Consider the following 15,924-nt stretch of genomic DNA (forward strand, 5'->3'; position numbering starts at 1 on the left):
GGAGTTAGCTGGCCACCCCTAGGCAAGCCATTTTGCAGTGGAAACTGCACGCAGCCCCGGCAAGGCGAGCTCTCCCCACCGAGCCTCCCTGTGAGCCGCTCCTCCCGACGCGACAACCCCCCTCCCTTGTGAAGCAATTGGTTCCTCCCGTTGTCTCGGCTCTTTCAGTTTCCGCGCTCTGGAGTCACAAAGCACGGGGTCACGTGGGCGGGCCGTGCGCTTTGTGACGTCAGCAGCCCCGCCCCTTGGCCCGCCTATCGGCGCACGCCAGCCCCGCCTCGCGCGCGCCGCCCGTGCTATCCCTGCTTAAGAGACCCCGGAGTGGGGCGCTCGTCCGAAGCCAGGCCGCGTCCGCCATAGTGCCTGGCTTGGAAGTGTCGCCGCCGCTCGGTGAGGGCCCCCGAGCGGCAGGGGGGCAACACAAAAAGGGAGCCGGAGAAGCCCTGGCCGCTGCCCGGCAGCTTGCGGGCGTGTTCTCCCGGTTCCGGGCCTCAAGGCGACGGAAACGAAAGGCGAGCGAAGCGCGGAGGATCCGGCGAGAGGAAGCGTCAGGGAGCCTCGGCGGTGTCCCCGGGGTCCGCCGAAGCCACCCGGCCGCCGGCTGGGGCCCGGGGTGGTGAGGAAGTGCTCCGAGGCCTCGCCGAGGCCTAGTGCCGGCTTTGTGTCCGAGGCGGCGGCGGCGGCGGGGGGAGGCGGAGCCGGGGGCGGCCTGCGGGAAGGCCTCTCCTCCGCCGACCGCGCGTTTTCGGCCTAGGCCGCGGGGCCGCTCGTGGCCTCCGGGGAGCAGGCGCCAGGGGTTTGTGTGCGGTGGGGGCCTGGGCCTGGGCCTGGGGAAGCTGACGCCGGTCGTCCGGAAACCAGGAGGAGGCGTGAGGCCGCTCGTGGACTCCGGGCCTAGGCCCTCTCCCCTCAACCTTCTCCCGGGGCCTGGGTCACCCCAATCCACGGAGAGAGAGACCCGCCGGGAGGTGCGGCCGCGCTATGGACCCCTGACCCCGTGGGGTCGCTCGGACTCTTAACGTGTGGACTGACCGCTACTGACTGCACCGCCTATCCCCCCGTCTCTGCCGGCCCCTTAGCATGAGCGAGGGGGACCCAGCCGGGTGACATTGTGCCCGTTGGCGGATTCTCGATTTCCCCTCTTACCCGTCCTCGTCCTCCTCCTCCCCCATGAAGTGCTTCTGAGTATCGGGGGGGCTCTGGATTATTGTTCTGACGAACCCCTGCTTGTGGTTGGGGGGTATTTAATCTGAGGCCTTAGGGTCCTTCGGTGTCTTTTAAGTGTTTTGTGTGTACATATTTTGCTCTTAAAGTTTATAAATATACATATATTGAGAGTGTCCACGTCTCCTCGCTGAACCTTAGGAATCCCTTGGCACCATGTCCTGTGTGCATTATAAATTTTCCTCTAAACTCAACTATGATACCGTCACCTTTGATGGGCTCCACATCTCCCTCTGCGACTTAAAGAAGCAGATTATGGGGAGAGAGAAGCTGAAAGCTGCCGACTGCGACCTGCAGATCACCAATGCGCAGACGAAAGAAGGTAAGGGCCGCATGGTCTTAAGATATTTGCTGGCTGGAGAGAGATACTAGTTAGAAGGTGCCTGGCAGGAAGCTAACCGCCATTATGTCTCTCGTGGGACTGTTCGTTCTAGTACTTTGGATACAGCTTTCATTGATAGCCAAGGGTTGCAGCAGCTGGCCTTGGAGTTTCACTGGTTTATTTTATTTCTGCATACTTGGGTCATCTGTAACAGGCTAACCCAAAACGTGGAAGCCTGATTATTCTTTTTGCTGTTTTTTTAAAATGAGGGAGGGAGGGAGGAGAGGGGAATAGCTATCTAGACTCTTTGGGTGCTTGTCTTAGGGCATTTTCTAACTTATTTTCCATCAAGAGGGAAGGAGAGCCTGTGCAAGACTTGTTTGTTCGATCAGCCAAAAAAAAAGAATTCTCCAACCTAACAACATTGTGGAGTTTGATGGCAAATTTTACGCCCTGCCTTCCTCCCTCCCCGCATTTATTTATTTGGAGTTGCTTGCCTGTGTTGTGGAGAAGGGATCTGAACTTTAATATTTTTGAGGGTTTAATCAGTGTTGGAATTGCTTTTGGATCTTGAAATGTTCTGATGTCACCGCTCTTGTGTGTCAGCTTTAGAATTAGTAACTACTCTTAAGATTTATCAATTCGATGAAGATCAAAAGTACTGATTTTTTTTTAAAGTGGTAGTTGCTGGATTTTACGTGACTGTTGATACTAAGGTATGAAAAATAGGCGGCTACCATAGAGTACAAATAAGCCACTGATAAGAATCGTTAGATTCTTTCTCCTTTTTCAAAAGTATTTGATAATATTGGGAACTTAACAGTAGATGAATGTGACAGGCAGTCTTGCCTGACTCTGAACTTGTTTTGGTTTCTTTTTCTCAAATCAGTAATGCTGATGTGTGTTTTTTAGCAGTTTGGTGTTCTAAAAGTTACTGATGGGATGAGAAGTGAAGTTGACAATTAGGTTAGGGTATTTTTTTAGTCACTGAATTTTTATCACACTTAAGGTGTGACATGGATTCTTTTAGTTGAAATGGGAGGTCCCCCACTTCCAGCCTGTAGTTTAGGTAGAGTAAATCTTGTCATGTAGACCAGTTTTCCATTTACAATGCAGACCTAAGTATAATTGTATTAGGTTAAGGAACAGCAGTGCTGGCGTATCATGACTCAAAAATATTAAGGAAGAATTTTATTTGCTCAAATGATATTACGTGAAAATACTGTCTGCTTCCCCACCTTTTAAAAACAAGTATCATACTCTTTGATAATTGGAGCTATGTGTAATCCTCTGACTAAGGAGAGGAAAAACTGGTGGTGGTCATGAACAGTTGAGAAATAGCTTTATTTAAGTGTCTCACAAGCATCCCTTAACTATAACAGTCAAATTTCACAGAACAGATGGGTTTATAAGAAGTTTGGGCCATCTTGATATATTGAGTATTTATGAATGAGAAGAGAGACAATATGAATGGAATTAAAGGATATTAAGACAATTTTTATCGTCATATATTCAAGTTTCATATTTTACTGGAGTATTACACAATTGAATCATTAGGGCTAGGCGTTATCCATCTTTTCGACTGAGCAATTGAATGCAACTTTTTTGGGGTTTTTTTCCCTGTAACAGAGTCTCACTCTGTCACCCAGGCTGGAGTGCAGTGCCACCATCTCAGCTCACTGCAACCTCCACCTCCCTGGTTAGAGCTATTCTCATGCCTCAGCCTCCCAAGTAGCTGGGACTACAGGTGTGCGCCACTACACCCAGCTAATTTTGGTATTTTTAGTAGAGACAGGGTTTTGCCTTGCTGGCCAGGCTGGTCTCGAACTCTTGGCCTCAAGTGATCCACCCACCTCGGTCTCCCAAAGTTCTGGGATTACAGGCATGTGAATGCAACTTTAGACTGGGTAAGTTATAGTTGAAAGAATCCTGTCCAGAAATTTAAGAGTTTTGTTATAGTTGAAAGAATCCTGTCCAGAAATTTAAGAGTTTTGTGACTTTGTGTAACCAATTTTTTTTTCCTAGTCCAGGAAGTAAATGATACATAATTCAAACCCAGAAAGCCAGGGAAGTGATTTGCCCAGCACATTTTCTTTTTTATCTTTATGTGAGCTGCCCTTTATTGGAGAAAGATTTGATGTTAGGTTTGTTAAGAAAAGGGAGCTTTGAGGGAGAAAATTTGTTTTTTATGCAGTCCTCAAATTAAGAGAGAAAGAGATATTGATGGTAGCTACTTAACTAGTTTTATGGAAAATAGTATCCAATGTCACAAGGCAGTTGAGTAGAACGCCACTTGATTTTCGCACTGATACTCAACATATTTACTAAAGAAAACTATGGTAATCTTTTTACCATAGTTAAGGTCCAGTTTCTTAATTCCTTTCTTATAATTTTAAAATCCCTAATCTACTATGTTTCTATAAAACATTTCCTTACAGTTTTGGAATTCTGTCCATGTTTAGGTCCCTTACATCTTTTTTTTTTTTTTTTTTTTGGAGACAGATCCTCACTCTGTTGCCCAGGCTAGAGTATAATGGCACAATTTCGGCTCACTGCAGCCTCAACCTACCAGGCTCAGGTGATCCTCCCACCTCAGCCTCCCAAGTAGCTGGGACTACAGCCACACACCACCATGCCCAACTAATTTATTGTATTTTTTTTTTTGGTAGAGATGGAGGTTTTGCCATGTTGCCCAGGCTGGTCTCCTGAGCCCAAGTGATCCTCCTGCCTTAGCCTCCCAAAGTGCTGGGATTATAGGCTTGAGCCACTGTGCCTGGCCTAGGACCCTTAAATCTTGATAAGACTAAAATGCTTGGGTCAGAATTCCATGTATTTTAGACAAGAATCCTGCTTGTTTCTAGACTATATTTCAAAATGAATCTCAAGTAATCTTTGTTATATATGAGAAACTTTTCTGCTTTTCTGCACACCGACCCCTAAAAAACAAAACATCCTTCATTCTGAAATTAAAGTGTGAGAGGTTTGGAAGCTGAATATGAAGAGTTTATAAACGACTCTTATTATCTTTCTAACTCTCCATTTCTCAGATTCATGTTGTTTTTCATTTCATCCATGCCTTTCATGTCTGGGGTCAAAAAAACTGCCAAGCACAAAGGGTCTTTTGAAGCCAACAGACTACTTGTTAAGGAGGTATTTTAAATGAAATAACCCCCAAAGTGTCTTTAATACCCCTAGAAAGATACCTTGAGGCGTAAGAAATTATCATTGTAAATCAGGTATTTAAAAAGTCAGTCAGAACATCTGTTTTGAAGGGCATTGAGGCACCTTTTAGTTTGACACAGTACTGTGCTAATCAAATTAATAGGCTGTCTTGGAAAGCTCTTGTGAGTGCATTGAGTTGTTAGCATATTCAGAAACTTCCTGTCAGGTGTTTGACACTGTTTTGTTTCTAGAATTAACTTTAAAAAAATCTAGTCACCCCATACTCTCAGTTTTTCTGAATCAAAACTTTCTTGGAATTTGGGACTATCATGAACTATCCAAGATAATGATTATAGTCCTACATTGGCATGCCTAAATCTAGGAAATTGCCTACCTCTGATTGAATACCTGTGAGATACCACCTTCTATTTGAAGTATATAGAAAATAACCCTTGCCTGAACAATTTCATTTATAACAAGGAGTACTGTTAGCATTATGACTAAAAATAATTAATATACATTAAAAGCCGGATACGCCTACATATGTGGTAAGCTTAGTAATCGGAAGAACAGAGATAGTCACTTTGTGCAGAGTAACTTTAAGTGAAGCAAGTAAACTTAATGACAATAAAAAGGCCTGGTTGGGTGATTAAAGGAGATGGATACATTTTTGCATCTTCAAGATAATTTTTCTTTTTGGTAATTTTACAGATTCTTTCACCATAGTTAAGGTCCAGTTTCTTAATTTCATTCTTATAAAAGTATTGCAGATAGCCCAAGGAGTATAAAAATAGGATCCATTCATCTCCCTCTTGGTTTTCCCAGAAGGTGACATCACGGTTTATCCAGTGGCTGTAGCCAGTAACCCAGGGATTCCTCTGGCCTGATTCCTCTTTCTCTTTCATCTCCCCAATATTCGGTCCATCAGCAAGCTTTGTCAATCCTACCTGAAAACATTCTGTCTTAATTTCTCTCTGTCACATCCTAACATAGGTCATCATTATCTCTACCTGGATTGTTTAACAGCCTCATTATTAGTTCCCTGGTTTCTATTCTTGTTCTCCTACAAGCAGTCTTTTTTTCTTTAACAAAAAGCAAATAATCACTTTGCTTAAAATCCTTCAGTGTCTACCTGTTGCACTTTAAAACAAAATATAAATGAGTGTATGGTCTATACCTTTCTGTCATTCTTCTCTTTTATTTTCTTAGGCTGTTCAAGCTATTTCGTGTCATTTTCCCACATGCTTTTCTTATCTTCTGCCTGAAATAGTCCTCAACCAGTTTTTTCCCCCATATCTGGCTGGGTTCTCAGTCCTTAAGGATCCAGTAGAAGTTCCTCCAAGGGGCTTTCTTGGAATCATCATGCTATCTGAAGTTGTATTCCATTATTCATTCCTTGTTAGAAAACCATTTTCTCTTTATTCATAATATCATAATTTAATTTTTAGTCTATCTTCCTCAGTAATAATTTCTGTGAGTGCAGGGATTGTAGTACTCAACTAATGTTTAGGGACTAGGAGAGACAGAATATCTTCATTCTAAATAACAGCTTTTCCTCCGCTCATATGTTCAGCATTTCTGACTAAAGAATGACAGTGTTACTGAGATTTGGAGTTCCACAAAAGTAGAGGTGCCAGAGCCAAGAACCTGCTGATGATATTTGTTGTCCTTTGAAAACAAGCCCTCTTACAGCTTTGGATGTTTGTTCTGACAATATCAGTAATCTAGTTGCAAGGAACTTTTAGTATTATATTTAAAGTTCATTTCCCATGAAATTTATATTTGAAGTTTTCTAATTCTTGGGTACTCACCCAAATCCCCAAATGGAAATTCGATTCTGTCTTTTTATTTACAGAATATACTGATGATAATGCTCTGATTCCTAAGAATTCGTCTGTAATTGTTAGAAGAATTCCTATTGGAGGTGTTAAATCTACAAGCAAGACATATGTTATGTAAGTATCAAATCTCATGTATTTCTCAAAATAGACTTTTTTTTAGTTTGTTTTTTAATTTTGTGAGAGAAAACTATATTTTAGAACTGAACTCATTACTTTAACCTTAATGAATACATTTTCTCAAGACTGTGAGGATAGTGGGTTTCTTTGTTCGTTTGTTTTTTATTTCCTCCCCCAGTTAAATTGACTTAGCCTGTGGTGAGAAGGGCCATTATTAGGAAAAAATTTTTTCTCCATATGGGCAGTATATGCAAAGACAAGAAAGTGATATTCAAATTATTTCTGTGCCTTTCTTTGACTGCTTTTTTTTTAGCGTGTTCCTTCGGTTTTCTTCACCACAAAAATTTAGTGTCGTAGACATTGGTCCTAAATATTTTGACAGCATCAAGAGTATTCAGCAATGCTAACATTTACTCTTTATCAATAAGGAGCTTTGGCTGAGAGGCATAAAGTATATAGGATTTATAATCATAGGCACTGAAATCAGGCTTAGATTTGATTCCATTTACTGCTTCATACCAGTTGTGTGACTTTGGACCTTGGGTAAGTCTCTGTGCCTCAGATTCCTCAAAAATAAAATAGGGATGTGAGTACTTAACCCTAGAGGGTTGTAAGAATTAAATAGTGTCTGGCACATGGTAAATGCACATTATTGGAGTAGAAAGAGAGCAGTCTCACAACTAGTCCAGAGCTGATGGTCACTAACCTGGGGCAGGATTAAAACCTTGTATCCTTAACTTTCTCTGCTTTCTTGCCATTTCAGTAGTGATAGCAGAACTATAATATGTGAAAAGGGCAGCAACTTAGGTTATGTAAAGAGTAGTGATTTTCACTTAGGAGGATTAGGTAGTTTTGTTTGAAATGGAATAAATTGTTTTGAGTCAATGAAAAATTCTAGAATTTGCCAGTGCTAGGAAATGGAAAGTGTTCTTGAAATTAAGATAAAAATAAAGTCATTTCTTGGAGCTTTACCTCATGTGGGCAAGTATTCTAAGATTTTTCTGATTAGTTTGTTGTAAAGTTACATTCCATATCTTAACACTTAGAAGTCCTTTTGTGCAGTATCTTCTGTATAGTAACAGCTTTAAAAAGCTGAATACTTTCCTTGTTGTAATTGCCAAGTGAACTTTTAATGGTGTGTGTTCTTATCTTTAAATGATTCTAAGAACTATAGAAGAATTATATTAGGGTTTTTTTTTTTTTTTGCCTGAGAGGGAGTCTCACTCTGTTGCCCAGGCTGGAGTGCAGTGGCACAATCTTGGCTCACTGTAGCCTCCAGGCTCAAGCAATTCTTCTGCCTCAGCCTCCCAAGTAGCCAGGATTACAGGTGTCCACCACCAAACCCGGCTAATTTTTGTGTTTTTAGTAGAGACTGGGTTTCACCATGTTGGCCTGGCTGGTTTCAAACTCCTGACTTCAGGTGATATACCTGCCTTGGCCTCCCAAAGTACTAGGATTACAGGTGTGAGCCACCGCACCCAGCCTAAGAATTACAAATTTATGGGGATAATTAATTCCTACAATCTAGTGTGAAGTTTTACTTTGCTTTTTAAAAAAATGGCAAACATCATTTCTGTAGATTTTTTGATAGAAACTCTTAAGAAAAGAATTACTTGAAGTACATGGCAAAATAAGTTGCCTCTTACACAGAATACTATGTTAATTTACAACATATAGGATTCTGTTTGTAATAAATTTGCCTCATAAAATGCATCTGGTTTTTTTTTTTTTTTTTTTGAGCAAATAACTAGAAAATCAAAGCTCAGCTTTTTTTTATCTCAAATTCCAAATTATACACAAACCTAGAAACTCCTGTTAGATGCTAACATTTTTGTATAGCCAAGATACCTTAAACTTGAAGCATTAAAAGGTATATCTAGCAACTCAACTCCTTCCCCTTTCCTGTGTGGATTAAAATAATTTCTTTTGGGGTTTACGTGTATGGTTTTTAAACACCAAATTTCCAGTTCTACACAGCCTTTTGAGTCAGTTCTTCTAACTAAAATATGTGTTTTTCTGGGAATGAGAATTTTTGTTCAGTTTTTTTTTTTCTTTTTTTAAGAGATGGGGTTACTATGTTACAGCCCAGGCTAGTCTCAAACTCCTGGGCCTCACCTTGGCCTCTTGTTCAATTCTTGATCATTGTTTCGAGACATTTGAAAAATAGGTATCAGCCTGGCCTTCCAGATTGGAAAATTAGTTTTGGGAGCACAGCAATTTCTCAGGGATCCAAATTACAAATGTTAACAACAGTGGTCTTCCTGATGTGTGAAAATTTACCTATTCAGAAACTGGGAAATTATGTAATTTAATTTTTCAGTGTATTAAGAATAAACCACATTTCTAAACCTAAAATCCCCATACTACCTTTCAGAAAACATTTGTTTTAAGTGGCACGGTACACTTATTTTCGAATTCCCTAGTATGGAATTTTTTTCCAAACCACAAATCTATCTTAAAACTGTTCAGAGGTGGTAAAGATTAATCAGAGTAATTCATTCAGAAATTGGCTGTTGTTAAATATTTATACCAAAGGAAAATTATGTTCCTAAAAATGTATTATTGAAGATAATGTGTTAAAATTTATTAGCACAAAAATTCATAAATAGCTAATGTTAATTTTGGTTTTTATTTTGTTTTTTAGAAGTCGAACTGAACCAGCGATGGCAACTACAAAAGCAGTATGTAAAAACACAATCTCACACTTTTTCTACACATTGCTTTTACCTTTATAATGTAGCAGTGAAGTAAATCATTTTAGAACTTAATATCCAACTGATCATAGTACATATTGTAAATAAAATGTATTTTGATGACAGCTCAGTTGAATATGGATATATGTGGCATCATTTGCACACTTATTTTGTAGAAATGGGTAATTTGTGCCCGTAACACTGTTTCATATTAAATATGATAGCATTCTCCCTGTATGACACTGTGTTGTACAGTTAATGTATGATCCTTTTTAGATCGTTTAGGTTTTACACTAATGAACATGATGACATGTTCTACATTTGTCTGTCTATAGTTAGTATTTTGTATGTATGTACAGGCTGTTGTGTGCTTTTTGTTTCTTGCAATAAAAAATGTTTGGAGTGTATATTTTGCCATTTTCACGTTGTATCACTTAGTTTTTGTTAGTTTTTTTTTTTCCTGCCTGATTTATGGCTTCCAAAAATGCATTAGCAACATGCAAAGCTTATATTAAAGTTTGATGCTTTCTCCAAGTTCAAACACATCATAGAAAAGAGCTTTCCAGAGACCATTGATGCAGCTTTATTATTTAGTCGTGCTTTATTTGGCATTTTGAGCTCCTCCTTTTGTTTACATCTGTACTATAAAGTGATACCTGAAACTGGGGCCCCCTATGAATATATAAATGTCTTAGTGATTTTCAGTTTATATAAATTTATTGTTTTCAAAGTTTAATGAGATCTTCTCCTTCTATCTAGTTAGTGCAGATGTCCAAATTAAAATATTTCCCTCTTTTTCATGAGATACTAAAATGCTGCGTTAATTGTAGGCTGTTGAAAGCTGTAGCTTATCAGAGGTAACTCCCCCTAACCAGGATAACTGGTTTGAAGAAAGTTAAGCTTAATTTTTGTAATCACAGATTAACTTAATTTGTGATATCATTTTAACTTTGAGCTCTTCAGTAAAAAGTAGCAGCATTCCTAAGTTGTGGGGTGAAACATCTGTTTCATAACACAGGTCTATCATAATTGGGTTCTGTAAATGTAATGGTTCTCTAAACATTTTAATACCCAGGCTTGATATTGTACATAATGCAAGATGTCTAAAATCTTCATTTAGAATTCAAGGGTATTGCTTGCTATTTCACATTATATACTTTTTAAATACTATTGCTCTTTGTATATGAGGCATTTCACTAATCTTGGATCATTGGATCTTAAACATGATAAAATAGAATATCTGAACATTGGACTTGTTCTTTAGAGTTATATGGCCTTTAGTTCTTGTGGAACTAAATACAGTGATTCTAAGATCAAAAGTCTTAGTGTTTGGGGCTTTTTTCCTCTTTTTGGATATGGGTTTTTTTTGTTTTTTTTGTTTTTGTTTTTGTTTTTTGTTTTTTGTTTTTTTAAGCATAATGCTGTAAAAACTGTCCAAGCTTATGTTTTGCTGGTGATTGGTTTAAAACTGATTTTTATGTATCCAAATGCTAGCATAAATTAGATTGACTATCCTGGTGACTGTAGTAGTTAATGTAACACATTTTGTATAAAGTACAGTTTATATAGTATTTAAACTAATTCAGATGAAGTTTTATTTCTTGAAAACAGTTATTTCCTTTTTGTTTATTAGCATGTGTATAAACACAAATCACATGTTCATAAATAAAGTTAACATTCTTTTAGCCTTGTGTGTTCCGGCATGTCTGTATTACATTTATAAGAAGCAGTTTATTTAAGCTTATTTAGGTTTCTCTTTTCTTTTCTTTTCTTTTTTTTAATACTTTAAAAGTGGCTTTAATTTTTAGGTAGAATTATTGAAATAGAGATATTAGATACCCTGTTGTCCCCATCATTTATTTGCTTGGGGTGCATTTGCTGGCATTTAGGATGAGAATATATTCATCAAGCATAATTAGTGCCCATCTTAGGAGATTTAGAATCACGTGGATTGTACACATTCACAAAAGCAAAGTAAATAGAGGCACTAGGCCAAATTTTTCTTATCCTGATTAGTAAAGTGAATATATAGTTTTGGTAATGGAAGCGAACTCTAATCAAGGATGGATGACTGTTTCCATATTCCCCAGTCTTGTTTTTAGTCATCCGTCCATGTTGATACCCCAAAGCTGGATGTTCTTCTTGCTAACTAAATATCAGAGTTGCATTTCATAGGATCCTTTAACTTCAAAAAGCAAGTATAATTAGCATAAAAGATTTTAGATCCTTGCTCCCCAAAGTAAAACCCCTAATTAGGTACAGGGAGGTGGGTTAATTTTAATGTCAACAATCTGCATCAGTCAGTTTTGTGAGGACTTTAAAGTGGCAGATTTTTTTTTTTTTTACCATTAGTATCTTACCAAGAGTCACTATTTTTATTGATGTTTAGTAATACAGATTCCTAATCATTTTTAAACCATTCTTTGTCAACATTTTTTGCTCATTTCTTAACACCTTGCTATATATAGAAAACATTTGTTTGCTTTTCTAAATTTGAGGTAAACTTGACTTTTTTGTGGACTATAAGATTTTTAGGGGCAGTAGTGATTATTTGGTAAAAAGGTGATTTAAATGCAGTTGCATATCTAAAACCACTTCAAAGTCAATGAATATATAATACTAAGTTGGCAGAAAGCTTAAAAGCACACAAAAGCCCAGCATAAAAACAAAAAGGATACTGTATCTTAAGTGTTAGGAGTGGGAAGACTTTTTTTTGTTAAGTTTTTTAGTTCCAGTGGTAAGAAAGTTAATATAATTGTTTTCTTTCCAAGGAAATCATCAGTATTTGTATTCTATTCTAGATAGTAATGGGCTATTTTTAAAGGCTGTTTATTTTATTGGTGAGAAATGTAGTATAGATGATGGTTGACAGCAATTTGTCTAGTCCTTGTTACTTAAAATCAAATAATTCCTGGTTGGTATAAAATCTTTAAAATAGATTGAGTAGGTCAGAACTTATTTTAGATAAAAAGAGAGTATGTATTATTTAGAGGTTTTTTTCTACTTACCACTTGAGATTAGTTCTTAAAGGAAAAAAATACTTTAAAGCTGGACAAAAATGATAACCCATTGGCAAATTATGTTAAAATGCATTAGGATGTGGGATTAGTGCATCATGAACTCTTTTATAGTCAGTTCCTTAATGTAGAGCAAAGAACCTTTTGTCTGAATAAACATCCCAGTAATATCCATCAAACTAACTTTTAAAACCGTAAGATATTTGTGAGATGTGTCTTATATTTAGCCAACATTATTTTTTATTTACATTTATTTACTGTGTGGGCATTGGCTAAGAACTTCATATTGAGACTGGTTACATTTCTCTTTGGGGCTCTTAAGTCATGTTGCTTTTATTTTAAAACTTTTAGTTCTCTGGAATATAGAATACCTGATGAAGACTTTTTTATTTGATCCAGACATCTTGTTACATTCTCCATTTTAAATGAAGAGTTCTGACCTTACGACATGTTAAATAAGCAGCCCACTTACTACATAGGAAGCTGTAGGGAAAGCATATCTTCAGGATTGTTTACTAAAGATTCTTTTAAAAACTAATATTAAAATCATTTCAGAGGATCAAATGAACAAAAATTAGTGTTCAATTTAAAATACATTTTAATTTTTATTTTATTTTTGAAAGAGAAATGTTTTATTCCTCTTTGCACACAACAGTTTATGAAGGTGGCTCTCTCCTGACTCCATACATCTTTTACACAAAGATGCCTCTTCAAATATGCCCAGTTATCTCCCCCACTTCAGTGTTGGAGAATTGGCAGTGAGTGAGTGGAGCAGAATGCTTAAGACTCATTAAAATACGTTTTTTAAAGCCCTCTTATATCCTTTATATGTACACTTGCTCTGTGTGATTAAATTAACTTTCTTCAAATAATAGAGTCCATCATAATAAGTGACAGCTCTGTTGGCCTTCTCCACAGGGTGCTTTTGTTTTCCCTTTTTTTGACTTAACATCTTTGCCCTTATAAAGTTGTGGTTTCTTTGACAAGAAGCTATTCTTACTCTCTGTATGAGAGAATAAACAAGCTTCACTCAGACTGAAGTGTATGTTTTCAAAAATTAAAGAAGTAGCAATTATATGGGAGCTGTTATTTATTAAAACAATTACCTGAGCACTTAAAGAGCTGTTTGTTTTTACAATGTTGTATAATGGCCTTGCAGGAAAATTAGATTTCTTATTCTCTCTTCCAGTGTATATTGTCTTGAGTATTGTCACATTTAGAGACCATAGAGAGAAATGGGACTCAACACTCTGAACAGATTTTCTGTGTGATATATTTTTTCCCCATTTTTTCATTTTGATTGAGCCCCTTTTTCCTCCCCTCCAACTGATAGCCTTTGATAACTGTGTGAAATATCTAGAGAAGAATGAAGCAGGCTGAGCTACATTTTCAAGCTTAACATTCTTTAGAAAACTAAGAAAATGCCCAATATTTCAACATTAAGTGTCAATAGGGGCTAAATGATCACTTTAAGATGTTTTCAGTTTGGAACTTGAATGTGTGTTTAATTTTTTGTGAACAGATTGATGACTCTTCCGCGTCTATTTCTCTGGCCCAGCTTACAAAGGTATATATATATTCTTGAAAATATAAGTTTTTTTCTAACATCATATTTTTTTATGTGGAACGGTTTTTTAAGAGGGGTTGGGGGAGGATATATTTTGCAAAAGCATTGTACATATTATTACTATCCTGTAAAGAGTAGTTGCTGTTTTGAGAAGATAGGGGAATACTTTGTCAGCCTCAGCGTATTGGAGTATTGTTCATCTTCAAGACAGAAGAAACACTTGAAGCTACACTTAATTTTTTTTTCCCTCATACGTTTTGTTTAATTATACATTGGAAACTAACAAGGTTCTGGAGGAATTTCCTGGTTTTGGCTATAAGTTATGTGGACCTTTTTTAAGCAGCCAAAACAGAAGATTTCCTTTACACGGACGATTGCATGGTTATTTCTTGAATATTTGACTTGATCCCATGAAGGTCAATATTTTAAATGTGATACAGTTGTTTCTTTATGCTATAGACTTGTAGTCTGTCTGCATTAGAAAAAGTTTTGAACAACCTAATTTGTTTGAACACAGACTACATGAATTGTGTAAGTGTGTAAAGCTGTTTGCAGGAATATACCAATGTGTATGTTTGGCAGAGGGGCAAATTGTTACCTCCTGAATCACTGTATATGCAATGTTTTGCGATAAGATTGCTTGCATTTTCTGCTCAACAATGTGTATCTTCTGTTTGGGAAAGCACTAGTGATGGATTACTTTTTAAAGCAATACATTTAGCTTGCAAATTGTGCCTTTAAAAAAAAAAAGTAGGCAGACTTTTGAGGGCCGAGAAGGAAGCTGTCCAATTTTCCAAAAATCCTTTTTCCCTGCTATCAGAAATGTGAAACCAAATTTAGCAACCAAGATTAATGAAAAGATGGGTTTTCCATTAGTGCTGTCCCTATCTTGTCCTTGGCTTTGTTACGTCCTTTCCCCTAGACTGTATCCCGACAAAATGTCCTAGTAACAAATTGCTTTTTAAGCTCCTGTCTGGGAAAAGTAAGCGTTAAAATTGATTATTCTAAAACCTAAAGTGGACTAAAGCCATCCTATTTTATAATTTTCTAATGCAAAGTGGTTTAGTATAGAGTTAACACTTAGAATTTTATAGTTTACTGTTTTTATTCTTATGTACTGTAAGGACCATATTTGAGTTTTTGGTCTATTCCTACCATTGTTTCTTTGCGGGGAGGAGTTGGGGAGATTTGGGGGATTGGGTTTTTTTTGTTTTGTTTTGTTTTGTTTTTTTAAACTACAGGTATTTGTAAAACAGTGTTTGGGTTCAAACAAATTAGTTGTTAAACATCTGTAATCCAGTTTTCTGTAAATGTTGCTGCTGTTCTAAGCTCTGTTAATGTTAAGCATTCTTTGTATATAAAATTACAATAAAATGTTAAAACTGGTTGCTTGTTTTGTGGATGAATGTAAAGACAAACCCCAATGAATGGCTGATATGAGTGCTAAATGCCTGAAGATTCAACTTACTAGAAATCACTCCCTTAGACCCTGCTTATATCTAGACCTTGTATATCATACCTCAAAGATGAAATTCATAAAACTTACCTGAAGAGTTCAATTTAAAATTATAATGCTCAATGCACATCTTTTGCACTTGATTTGAAACTAACATCACTACCTAAAGAGCCTTCTTCTAATACCTGCTGCATAATATGTTCAGTCATTCTACCCCCATCCCTACCTCCACATTGTAAGTATAAATTATAGTCTTAATGCTCTGACACTTGAATTATTTTTAAAACATCAAGTGTTTCTATTCTAACAATATCAGTCTTTAACTTGTAGAAAATTAGTATGCAAGTCTTAATGTAAGGTACAAACAGGGTCTAAGGTTTGAGTGCCCCCAGAATGACTTTCTTCAGCCTTGCAGACACCCAAACATCATGTAATTACCTAAGGAATTCCCGAGTGCCTCTTCCAGGTTATACGTGTAAATAGCTGTTTTTATGCAAGGTTAGTTAGATACTGCTCTTTACAGGA

General features: G+C 37.5%; 1 protein-coding gene across 2 annotated transcripts in view; it reads left to right on the plus strand.

Moving 5' to 3' along the window:
• Positions 1 to 295: 295 nt before the first annotated feature.
• Positions 296 to 15,924, plus strand: part of RBBP6 (RB binding protein 6, ubiquitin ligase) — a 32,723-nt gene continuing 17,094 nt past the window's right edge. For both annotated transcript variants that reach the window (XM_015125811.3, XM_015125812.3), the window contains exons 1-4: positions 296 to 1,546; positions 6,564 to 6,663; positions 9,311 to 9,347; positions 13,899 to 13,943. In XM_015125811.3, coding sequence (XP_014981297.3) covers positions 1,381 to 1,546; positions 6,564 to 6,663; positions 9,311 to 9,347; positions 13,899 to 13,943 — 348 coding nt within the window. In that variant the 5' untranslated portion in view covers positions 296 to 1,380. The remainder of the gene's footprint in view (positions 1,547 to 6,563; positions 6,664 to 9,310; positions 9,348 to 13,898; positions 13,944 to 15,924) is intronic.

The sequence above is a fragment of the Macaca mulatta genome, chromosome 20 (genome assembly GCF_049350105.2).
Source record: "Macaca mulatta isolate MMU2019108-1 chromosome 20, T2T-MMU8v2.0, whole genome shotgun sequence".
In the NCBI taxonomy this organism is placed as follows: Eukaryota; Metazoa; Chordata; class Mammalia; order Primates; family Cercopithecidae; genus Macaca; species Macaca mulatta.